Source organism: Heteronotia binoei, chromosome 5 (assembly GCF_032191835.1).
Source record: "Heteronotia binoei isolate CCM8104 ecotype False Entrance Well chromosome 5, APGP_CSIRO_Hbin_v1, whole genome shotgun sequence".
Lineage (NCBI taxonomy): Eukaryota > Metazoa > Chordata > Lepidosauria > Squamata > Gekkonidae > Heteronotia > Heteronotia binoei.
In genome coordinates this window covers 152,136,445-152,149,191 of record NC_083227.1, presented here as the reverse complement: position 1 = coordinate 152,149,191, position 12,747 = coordinate 152,136,445, and the positions used below count along the sequence as shown (strand labels likewise).

Below are 12,747 nucleotides of genomic sequence, written 5' to 3'. Positions count from 1 at the left end.
GATCCTAATGCCTGCTGCCTACATTTTCCAGATAGGGAACTGTCTAAGACGTGCTTGAAGAATTTTGAGAGGATTTACTTTGGTTGGCAAGGAATCCCAGCGAGGTTCCTTTCTGGCTTTGAAGAGTCCCCCATGAAGAATTGCATTCCATCGTCTGCAAAGGGTCTACGGGGTCATTAAATTGACTTAAATTCATCAAGACTCCAACTTTCTATGGATCACAATAACATCTGAATGTGAACAGAACGGTGTACAGAATATTGCAGCTGCCGTGGAGGTGAGGCAGTTTATGGACAGGTATTCTCAATTTAATTACATTACTTCTCTGATTCCGCTGGTGGCCACAAGGTACGTGGTAACCCTATTTATGCATGAAGAAGAGGCTGGTGAGGAAACTAAAATCTGTTCTGTTCAACTATCAGAAGCCAATGCGATAAAAGGTACTGGCCTACCTACTTTGTGCTACAAAGTAAATATGCACATATTTCTTTAAAATATTAATCTCTATATAACATGGCTGACCTTCACAATCTTTGGCTGTAATCCTGCACTGTGAAAATCCAAAGAAGACTTGTTGCTATTTTCAAGAGGATTGTACCCTTCGTTCCTTGTGTCCTCAGAAATCTTTATCAGATAGCCAGCTGTGTAACATAAGATACTGGGTAAGTCAACTCTACCTGTAACTCTCCAATTATGATACATACATGTATGAGAGAGATAGTGTGGAAGAGACAAATGTGGGCTTTTATACACACACACACACACACATACGTGCATACATCTGTATATGTGACCTGATAAGCATTTACCATAATGATAAATCAACATAATGACAAACTCTTCCCTTACTATGAAGCCACCTTCTTGTGAAACAGCAGCTGGATCTGCCTGGTCAAACGTATGAGATTTTGGTGGCATTTGGCAGCCCTTGTCTTTCTTGTGGGCGTGCAATCAAGCTCTGCATGCAGAGTCCAAGGACCCTTAAAATTCACCCTTGAAACTGGCACGCAATAGCTGATATACTAGCCTGCTCCCAAAGAAAATGAGATGACCGTTTGCTGTAGCAACCAATTCTTGTTCTGATCCTTGTTGCAGCATAAGCATCCCAACCTGACATCCTGTATCTCAAAAATGGGAGGGGAGGGGAGTATGCCTTTTCCTTGCAATGATGTTTGCTTTTATTGTATTTTTTTTTTAGAGCACCATGAATATAACATTCCCTGTTCTGCTCCAAGTACTCCTCTGTATTCTGCTTCTTTCTAGTAAGCCCAGCCTTTGGGGATGATATAGTACTCTGTTCTGTCCTGCTGTAGTGTTGCAGAGACACACAGGAGAGGAAAACACTGCAGTGAAGAGCCTACACTCATGCCATATCTCTAATAGGACACACACCACTCTCATGTTGCATATTGTGCAGCATTCTGCTTCCAGACGCACATACACACACAGCGTGGGTGGCTACTTCATCTCCTTCCTATTATAGCCATACCTCTCTTCTATTTTATGGTTTTCAACAAGGTAAGTTCAAGTGGCACATAGAATAAGAGAACTTCTTGTAGTAAGATTGTCTCATTGCAGACAGCGGAAGCAACATCACAAGATTCAGTTTTAGGGCGATGTAGCCATAAATCTGCCTCTTGCTGTATGAGAGCAGATTAATTAGAAATAAGAAGCAAGAAGTCACCCAGAAGCCCCCCTTGGGAGATCATGAAAGCAGCTGCAAAATTCCACCCACCCACCCCCCATTATAAAACTGCTCTAAAAGACCTTTGGATTCACTGGTCAAAATGAGGTAGCTGAGCCATCTAGTGGCAAAACCATGACTCTGCCAACAAAAAGCTGAAAGAGGAAAACGATGCAACTAGAAATATCATTGTAGGCATGTTTGCAACACTCATGGGTTCACTTGAACAGATTCAGGGGACATTTTCAAAGTGATCCTTAAGCAGATGACCAATACTTATTAGTTACACCACTACATCACTGAAAACAATGATTATGAGGAGTCTGAATCACTATTGCAGGAGGAAATATCCTAGAATGGCCACGAAGGGATCAGTAGCTCCTAATATCAGATCAATTTTATAGGAGTATGCACAAGCTACCTCCCTGGCACAGTTCACGAAAACACGGAGCTTGTAGAGTGAAAGCTACAGTTAAACTCCCACAATAAGAGCTTGATGGGAACATGATCGGTTCTTTGCTGCCATTCTGCCAGTCTCTCACAAAGAGAAGAGACGCTGTCAATATGTCAGGATACGTGGTGACGACTAAGAGAAGAAGCCTTTGTGTGACAGATCAGTTCTGACATGGTGTTATCCGTTTTGTCCTTCAGCTCACATACAGTTTTATGCATCAGCAAGTAAACCCCTGCATTGTTTAAGGGCCCTTGCTAAAAGTTTAATCAGTATAAATTGCAAAGTCAACCACACCCAGGAGCACTAGCGCATCAAAGTGTTTCATACGGTCTTGGTCCTTCAAGGAAATTGAGAGTCTGGTTTTCTACGCCGGTGCCAAAGCAGGCTGAGATTATCATGGATACACAGATTTGGGAAGAATAAACATATCCTCCGGACTGATGATGATAATGATGATATTGGATTTATATCCCGCCCTCCACTCCAAAGAGTCTCAGAGCGGCTCACAATCTCCTTTACCTTCCTCCCCCACAGCAGACACCCTGTGAGGTGGGTGGGGCTGGAGAGGGCTCTTACAGCAGCTGCCCTTTCAAGGACAACCTCTGCCAGAGCTATGGCTGACCCAAGGCCATTCCAGCAGGTGCAAGTGGAGGAGTGGAGAATCAAACCCGGTTCTCCCAGATAAGAGTCCGCACACTTAACCACTACACCAAACCGGCTCTCCGACTGGCTACAATATACCTCTAGGGATTGGTTTGTGCAGGCAAAAAGATACGGCTATTATTAATATTTTTAGAATTATTATTTTCTTCGTTAGTGCAGCAGAATATTGACCATGGTTTTATTATTTAGTCAAGCCTTCTGGAGTCATAATTCACAGGCCTCAAGAAGCAATGCTTGGTGGGCTCCTTCCCTGTGCAACTGGAATGAGCCCACATTCCATTTTAAAACTCTGCATTCCAGCTGTGGTCCAGGGGCTGCTTCGTTACATCCTGAAACATTTTCTCTCTCTCCTCCCCAAATTTTCATCCAGAAGACCCAACCTGATAAAGATTTCCAGGGAACCTGAGAACTTGCCCACTGTTTTATTATATTTTGGTTAGTTCTAATAAAAATACATACTATAAAACTAGTAATTTTGGCATTTTTCTGTGGCCCAACACAGCTGCCTACTCTGTTTGTTCCTCCTCTTACTTTCACTTTTTAGAACAAAAGCAAAGTATAAAAGAATAAAGGGCTTGTACTTCTGTTATAATCTCTTGTATTAACCACAAAGCCAACATTTCACTTCCGCTCCAACTCAATAATATTTTGCAGATTTAAATATCATTCCACAGGAAAGCAAAACTTTTTTTTACCCAAAGATAAAGCTATCAGAAATAAGGACATTTTTTGCATTCTTTATGCCAGAATGAAGACACTGTTAATCCTGGAACACATCCCTCACATTCTACAGGAACTGTCCATTTGCAAACATCATTTTTCCAAATAACACTGATGGTGCCAAGATCTTGAGACCGGTCCTACATTTTTAGTAGATCTTTAGAACTTGTGGAAGGATCATATTAGTGGTGTTAGGCCAAGAAGAAGAAGAAGATGATATTGGATTTATATCCCGCCCTCCACTCCGAAGAGTCTCAGAGCGGCTCACAATCTCCTTTACCTCCCTCCCCCACAACAGACACCCTGTGAGGTGGGTGGGGCTGGAGAGGGCTCTCACAGCAGCTGCCCTTTCAAGGACAACCTCTGCCAGAGCTATGGCTGACCCAAGGCCATTCCAGCAGGTGCAAGTGGAGGAGTGGGGAATCAAACCCGGTTCTCCCAGATAAGAGTCTGCACACTTAACCACTACACCAAACTGGCTCTCCACACCAAGCTGGCCAAAAGACCACTGTAAGCAGCCTCATACCAATATTCCAATCTTCTCATGAAAGTACAGACGTACCAATCTACTCACTTCCTGGCCCCACCACCTGCCTCTTCCCTCACTGTATGACCAGTTCCTGCGGGGAGAGGAAATGAAGAAGCCAGGTAAGGGGAAGAAGGGCTGACTTCTGAAAGTGAGCATTTTCTTGCTGTTACATCTGCTGAGCTGGACGTGGCCATGCAGGTGAACTCCATCCAGGTGGTTCTGGAATGGGCACTGTCACCAGGTAGCTGGAAGGCACGTATCCCTTCTGTCCATTCACTTCTACCAGGCTCCACTCTTTGCTCCCCTTCTTATCATGGGGCTCCAGGACAGTTACTGGCTGGCCTGGTGCCATGCTGACCTCATGGCTGCTCCTCGCTGTGAATGCATAGCCAGCTACTACCTGAGGAAAGCAGAGAGATTCAGTTATAAATATGCAACACCAAAGAATAAGCAGCTTAGACGTACTGTAGAATCTGGGGTTGCCAACACTCCAAAGACCCTGACTTTAGATGCACCAGAGAGGGAAGCAGAATGTTCTCTGTGTGTGGTAGGGCTTCAGTATAGAAGAACAGTAGAGCAGGAGCTGAATAAGATCTTCAAAATATGTGAAGATACGCACATTTGCAAAATCCCACTTTTCTTGGCACAGCATTTCCCTTTTTCTTTTAAGCATAGAGCAAAGGCAACCCTGGCTCTTATTCCATGCAGAATCGTTCTGTATGTTTGTGGTAGGAATATGAAGGAGTGCATGACATAGAGGTTTTAATCACATGGACTTCACGTGGATAAAAGCATTTCTACGTTGCTGGTTACCTCACAGTCCCTGTGTTGGCTCTCACTGTTCATGGCACTTTGACCTATGATCATCTCTTCCTTGCCTGTTCCTAAGTATTCTCCCCCCACCTCCTCCCGCGGGAATTCTTGCTTTCCAGGCTTATGATTTGCCAGTCAAGCTGAGCTGTTCCAAGATTATGCTGGCAGTGTTTATATCCCACTTGCCAAGACCATCCTTTCTCTGGAAAAGCCCTTTGGGAGAAATAGCTAAGTTTGCATACAGAAAAGGCACGACTGAAATAAAGTTCATGCTCCGGATTTGCACAACAGCACAGGAAATATCATTACCCTCTATGCATGCATGCCCCATATTATGCCTAGGAAAACAAAGGAAAGGAAAAATTACAGCGCAGTCCAATGCAGAGTTATCCCAGTCTAAACCCATGAAAATCAATGTGTTTAGAACGGAGCACCTCTGCACAGGATTGCACTGTTACTGGCTTATGGATTTTTCTGTACTCACCTGGAAAGCTGGTGTAATGAAACTGATGGATGTGTTGGGAGTTTCAGGCGAATTGTAAGAATGGCGTCTCCTATTGGCCCCATCGTTTGGAGCCAGCGTCTCCATCTTGGACTTCGGGTTTTGGACTAAATGATACGGCTGGACTTTCCCAGATGGGATGTAGCCCCTTGGCCCTGCATGGCACAGAGGCAGTCATGGTCATTCTGAGCACCACATACAGCCTTGTCTTTTCTGTTAATCGACTGGGGTGGATGTAGGGATGGATGGGGCCTCGCCTCTGATCAGAATGCAATGACTGTCCAGAGAACAAAGCAGTCTGACAGTCTCTGGATATGTTGCATTGAAAGGAGGGAAGGAAGGTGTGGCGGAAAAGTACAGGCCAGGGAAAGAAAGAAGACCAATGGGTTGTGTCAGTGAAAAGAAAGGAGAACAAAATGGCAGAGGTCTGGAAAGTTAAGGGCAGGGCCACTCTGTGTTTTCTTTTTCCTTCTGCCTGTCTTTTTCAACAATCTGGGCAGCAACTGCATTTCCTTCTGTCTGCAGAGGGCATCCACAGCAGCAGGAATGCCACCCGACACTTGCTTCGAGACCTCACTGCCCAAGCTTGTACAAAGTATACAGTGGTTCTTCCCAAGTCAGTAGGCTTTCTTAGGGTCAAAGCAACTGTAACTGATGGGGAAGATCCATTTCTATCTATGCATGTATTCATTAATTCACATCATTAAAGCAGGGGTGTGGTCTAATGTTATAAAAACAGAACATGGAGCACGTGGGTGAAGGGGTCTAAGCCTTGCCCTGCCCCCTACCTTACTTGTGGCACTTTTCATGTAGCCCCATCCACTTTCCTGATCAGAGCCAGGATGGAAGAAAAATGATGAAAGCAACAAGGTGCAGTGAGGTAGAGCATGGGAGGGGGCAAAGAAAAGGGGCAAAAAGTCATCCTTACTGCTCTTTCCACAGGTAAATGCAGGTGAACTCCCCCCAGTGTACAAGCCCAGTGTACAAGCCCAGGGCTACAAGCCCAGTCACCCACCTCTGTACCAGCATAGGTAGGCATATTCTGTAGTTGCAGGGCTTTTTTTGAGCAGGAACGCACAGGAATGCATTTCCGGCTGACTTGGTGCCAGGGGGTGTGGCCTAATATGCAAAATAGTTCCTGCTGGGCTTCTACAAAAAGCCCTGTGTGAAACAATGGTGCAATCAGGGTGTGTGGCCTAATATGTAAATGAGTTCCTGCTGGGCTTTTTCTACCCAAAAAAGCCCTGTGTAGTTGCACCCCTGGGGAGGGATGGTGGCTCAGTGGCAGAGCATCTGCTTGGGAAGCAGAAGGTCCCAGGTTCAATCCCTGGCATCTCCACTAAAAAAGGGTCCAGGCAAGTAGGTGTGAAAAACCTCAGCTTGAGGCCCTGGAGAGCCGCTGCCAGTCTGAGGAGACAATACTGACTTTGATAGACCCAGGGTCTGATTCAGTATAAGGCAGCTTCATATGTTCATATATATGTTCATGTTCATATATGTTCACCCTTAGGCATTTCTGGATTAATGTACTTTGAGTGGCATCAGCACCGTGCTAAACTCCCATGTCTTATGCAAACCAAATGCCACTCTTGGTATTAAAGGAAGAGAGTTAGTAGTGGTTATATCCCTTAGAGTACCTCCAGCATCCACCAGCCATCGATTACTGTTGCCTTTAGTGTCCATGTCATGAAGGAGAGCCACAACCTGCCCCCTCTGAAGTGTCAGGTCCATATCTTTGCTGCCACTGATGTTGCTTGTCACCTGGTACAGTTTGTCTGGCCCATGCCTGTTCACAAGCAAAAGGACCCTCCTCTCCTCTGCAGGACTGAGAGGCTGGAGAAGCACAAAAAAAACCTGGGTCAGAATGGGGAGATCTTTTGCAAAGCATGGTTCCACTATCATGGTGCATTTTTGTTGTTTTGGACAACTGGAAGATGCGTCAACAGTTGATCTAGCTCTACCTCACAGCAGAAACAAATCCTTGCAAACCATTTTTCAGCAAACAACGAGCAAGGGATACAAACACCTTTTCTTAAGGAAACACTGGCCGCAGATGGCAGGGGCACACAAGAGTCTGGTGCCACAAAATTTAAATGACACTCCCTCAAAAAAAAAAACACCCATCCCACTGGGGGTATGCCTACTGTTTGGGATATTTCTGTAGCACTGGAACATCAACTTTTTTGTCAATGAAAAAAAATGCAATTATTGCCCTATGGTAGTGACTCTGTTTTGAGTGCTGTGAGACATATGGTTACTCAGGTGTCACGAGGATCTATTGGATAACGTCCATGTCATCACTGGAGATGAACAGCATACTATCCACCTCCATGTGTCATCCAGCCACCATCCTGGGTGAAGGGAAAAGGGAGATTTGAAGAGGAAGCATCCTTTAGCAATTCCTGTGAGCATAGTACCTGCACAACTGGACTCGGCATAACACTCTCAAATATCCTGGAGAAGGAATAAAGCTGATTTTCAGCCTGGCTTAAGGTATCTTTCACCATCTTCCAGAAATCAGCTTCAGGAAGGTGCTTGTGTGGCAGCTGTAAAGAAGAACCGAAGAAATAAATAACACATTTGAGAAAATATAAGGGGAAAGCTCATGGAAGATAAAAGACTGGAAACCTGTGGCAAACAGATTTCTGGTGTAAAGCAACTATTGACTACAATAGTTTGCTGTAGGTTTCTAACCTAGAGCCCACTGCATGAAGAAGAAGAAGATATTGGATTTATATCCCACCCTCCACTCCGAAGAGTCTCAGAGCGGCTCACAATCTCCTTTACCTTCTTCCCCCACAACAGACACCCTGTGAGGTGGGTGGGGCTGGAGAGGGCTCTCACAGCAGCTGCCCTTTCAAGGACAACCTCTGCCAGAGCTATGGCTGACCCAAGGCCATGCTAGCAGGTGCAAGTGGAGGAGTGGGGAATCAAACCCGGTTCTCCCAGATAAGAGTCCACGCACTTAACCACTACACCAAATTGGCTCTCCGGTGCATGCTGGATATGATCATATTCCCAAAGAAAAGATGCATGACTCCACAGACAGAAGCGGAAGAATAATACTATTTCTTTATGAGATTCAAGCAACGTGCCCATTATTATGGCAGGGCAAAGGGGGCCTTTCTATTTCAGGAACACTATCTGGAGGGGAAAAGCATCTCTGTACTCTCATGGACCTCTCACGAGGCAAGCTGCTGAGTGTAGAGGGAAGATGACAGATTGTTAATGGTGGCTGCAGTCCAAACTTGAAGAGATGTGAGAGATTTGCGATTAGGAACTTTGGGATGTTTTTTTTTGAAAAAGCAAAAAAAAAGGGGGGGGGAAGCAAACCTAATTAGCAGACCCACTTGGCTGCTTTAAAGATTAGGACAGGGTCACTAGTGTTTAACTCTTTCCTGTCTTGCATCTTCCATGATTGATATAATCCTTGATACCACAACAAGTAATCCTACAGCAGAAAAAAAAAGAGACAACTATAAACTCCACAGCTATCTCTCTCCCTCCAGATAAATGCAGCTTTAGAATAGTAACAGAAATTGTAGAAGAAGCAAAAAAAAAAAATTAAACCCCCACCAATCCTCCTCAGGTCTACAAAGCAGATGAGTGAAGTTATCCATGGATCTCTTGGTATACTCTTTCTTGGGCAGAGATGGCACAGGCTTTGCTCCTCCTCAAACAATTGTTTTGACAATACAAGTGTTGTAATCCCAGACGGGGTTCTGTTTCTTGTTCACCCTAGTATATGACCATGAAGCAAAATTAAGGAACTGGTCTAACAGATATGATAACCTCAGAAGACACCTTTTCCAATAGCTATGGTATCTTCGGCCTAAATGGCAACATGCTTAACTGTAAGCATTAGAAATAATAAATCCACGTGAAGATTCCAACCCACTGACAGTGCAATCGTATGCAAACCTTCTCCATTGATTTGACTGGAGAGACTAATTAGAACTACACTATGTGTCTTTTACCTGGGCTATCTCCTCCTCTGCCTCTTGAAGAACTTGCTTGGCCAGATCCCTCTGAAGAACCACAAAACCATGCAGAATCTGCTCCAGCCACTTCAAGGCCACACGGTTGAACACAGGAAGCTCAGACACCAGTAAGGAATTAATGGCCAGATAGGTATTCATGGCAGCCTCCTCCTCATACGTCACACTGCCTGTCTCATTCCTCTTTTCCTCAAGTTCCTCATAGTCCAGCAGTTTGTCCAAGCGCTTCCTGATAAGTGATTGAGGCCCCTTCAGAGTCTCTGACAAATTGCACAGTGGCAGATACACAAGGCGTTTCAGGCGTTGCTTCTGCAAAGGAGAAAAATACGGCTGCTCTTCGTTGTGCTTGGAATACAGCACATCAGAAGAGGGTGAGGGGTGGGTGGGAAGGATAAGACATTGCCTTTTTCTCTCCATGCTCATATGCCTCCCCAACTAGGAAAAGGCTGAATCTGAGGAATTTCTCCTTGAAGAGCACAAGAGAAACTTGATTTGGGTCTATCAGTCACCAGGCATCCTTTAGTTATACAACCAAACAGTTCCGTTTGAGGGAAACCTTGAAAAAATTTAAAGTGTTGTTTTAGAGCAATAAGCATGCTATGTTGGCGTGTTCCCTGGTATGCTCTGGGTTCGAGAGGCTTAAGAATATATAGCACACTGGCTTGTGCTAACTATTTACATTTATTTACAGATTTACAAGTTATAGCTGTCCTGGTGTACACTGGTCGAAGTGCTTCGCCAGACAATACATACCATAGCAGAGGATACACTGTATAGACTCTCCTCAGTTATATGCACATAGCTATATACAAGCACCAATCAGCACACAGTGCTGAGTCATTCTGCATAAGCACAAATCCTCCGGACAGAACCGGTTTGCACCTGCTAAGGGAAGTTGTCAGGAACTGTTGTCATAGATCATGTACATTAGACTCCAGCCTGAAATCTTACTTGCAAGCATATGCCGACATACTAAACATATCGAAGCAAAATTTCAGTGTTCTTCGATCAATGAATTGTGAGTTCTCTAGAAATAAGAGGATTTCACCCTTTCCTATCCTTTATTGTTCTGGAATTTTTTTCCCTGTGCCGCATTTTATCTTCTCCTTGATTCCAAGTTAACAAGAAAATATTGATTATGGAGAATGATTCATGTGCAGCTTTCCCCAGCTGTGTGCTCCTGCATCTTCTCTCCTCTGCATAGATAAACCTACTGCAAAAGTACAGCCTTGATGACATACATACGACTGCATTTTTGTGGAATTTTCGAAGGGTGCACCTATATGCCACTACATTAATTAAAATGTACCAAAAAGAAATCTTGATATAACCATATGTATAACCTCATCAAGACTTATTTCTTTTTTTCCCATTTTATTTTTATAAATTATATTTCTACTGAATTTTGTTTCTTCATAGAGTTACAAAAAACAAAAGATTTACAAGAACATTTCCCATGAAACAGACTTAACAATTCAACCATTACAGCCAACAAAGATAAGGTCAGTGCAATGCTTAACAACATGAATCTCAAATGTTTTATATCTAAACTATAATCTCAGGACTAATACCTTTATTAAAACTATATACTAACAGGGTTGCCAAGTACAATTCAAGAAATATCTGGGCACTTTGGGGGTGGAGCCAGACTTTGGGGGTGGAGCCAGAAGACACTGGGGTGGAGCCAGGAGCAAGGTTGTGACAAGCATAATTGAACTCCAAAGGGAGTTCTGGCCCTCGCATTTAAAGGGACTGTATACCTTTTAAATGCCTTCCCTCTATTGGAAATAATGAAGGATAGGAGCACCATTTTTTGGCGCTCATATAATTGGTCCCCCAGGTCCAAACTTTTTGAGACTTGGAAGGTATTTTGAGGAGAGACGTTAGATGCTATGCTACAAATTTGGTGCCTCTACCTCAAAAAACAGCCCCGCCAGAGCCCCAGATACCCACAGATCAATTCTCCATTATACCTTATGGGAATCATTCTTCATAGGGAATAATGGAGTGCCCAGCAGACATTTCCCTTCCCCTCCCCCCGCTTTCTGATGACCCTGAAGCGGGGGGAGGGTCTCCAAACCAGGGGATCCCCTGCCCCCACTTGGGGATTAAATAACCCAATATAATAGAGAATCGCAGATAAATGACTAGCAACGGAGCCTCTAAGGGTTCTGTGATTAAACCAGCCTCCAATAATAAACACTTTTACTTTAAAGTTTATAAAAGAACCATAAATGAACACTTAAAGCAATGAATTGTACATAAGGTGAAGTCATACAGTATGCACAGTCCTTAAAAGGACAAAATAAGTGAAGTTATACAGTAAACACAGTCTTTTTGGGGACCAATAAGCCTCCAAGGGCGTTTTCGCACTGACCTTCAAGTAGCGCGACCACCCTCTTCACACCGGAGGATCTGCCCGGATTTCGCACAAGAATCGCCGGCGCACCCAAAAGAGCCGGCGACTTCCGTCGCGAAACCCGCTCAAACGTTTTCCTGCTTCTTGGCGGTTTCCGTTTGAGCGGGTTTCGCGATGGAAGTAGCCGGCTCTTTTGGGTGCGCCGGCGCTTCTTGTGCGAAATCCGGGCAGATCCTCCGGTGTGAAGAGGGTGGTCGCGCTACTTGAAGGTCAGTGCGAAAACGCCCCAAATGATTTAAGCCAAGAACTGGCAAAGTAGAGTCTTCTTCACAAGACAAACTGCTGTAGAAAAAAAGCCAACAGTAGCAGACAGCTACGAAGGCGGCGCCTCTCTGCCTCCGTTTCTCTGAAGCTTCCACAGGCTGAGTGAAGAAGAATACAAACTAAATATGCAAATAATCCATACAAAAATAGTTTCGAAAAATCAAATGAACCATTTACCTTAATGCAAAAGATTACAATTTTGATAATGGAAATTAATCCAAACGCAATGAAAGTAGTGTTTATAATGTGGTGCTCCAGCGACCATTAAAACCCACTATACATTCATGCAATATAAACCCATTTACAGGTGTTCAAAGTTAACATTAATCACATTCATTGTTTAAACATTCATTGTTTAAACCATTTGGGTTGTGGTGTTTAAACTCCAACGTATACAATAGAAAAATTCAACTCCAATGTATACAATAGAAGTGATGGTACTAAATGGTTACTACAATGAGAGGCATTCTGGAGTTTTAAATGCAATTCTCTCCACCAAATGGTTTAAACAATGAATGTGATTTGCCATGCTTTATATGAGTGTTTGCAGCATCTGTAGACTTGATGTGGCTCCTTTAAATGAATATGTTAACTTTGAACACCTGTAAATGGGTTTATATTGCATGAATGTATAGTGGGTTTTAATGGTCGCTGGAGCACCACATTATAAACACTACTTTCATTGCGTTTGGATTAATTTC

The 12,747-nt window shown here is 43.9% G+C and overlaps 1 protein-coding gene across 2 annotated transcripts in view; it reads right to left on the bottom strand.

Annotated features, from left to right (window-relative positions):
• Positions 1-3,382: 3,382 nt before the first annotated feature.
• Positions 3,383-12,747, bottom strand: part of ARHGEF37 (Rho guanine nucleotide exchange factor 37) — a 79,715-nt gene continuing 70,350 nt past the window's right edge. The window contains exons 9-13 of one of the 2 annotated variants that reach the window (XM_060240598.1): positions 9,343-9,672; positions 7,783-7,911; positions 7,003-7,198; positions 5,348-5,520; positions 3,383-4,450 (exon numbers count right to left, since the gene is read on the bottom strand). In XM_060240598.1, the coding sequence (XP_060096581.1) occupies positions 4,217-4,450; positions 5,348-5,520; positions 7,003-7,198; positions 7,783-7,911; positions 9,343-9,672 (1,062 nt within the window). In that variant the 3' untranslated portion in view covers positions 3,383-4,216. The remainder of the gene's footprint in view (positions 4,451-5,347; positions 5,521-7,002; positions 7,199-7,782; positions 7,912-9,342; positions 9,673-12,747) is intronic. The other variant, XM_060240599.1, reaches the window with a different exon arrangement.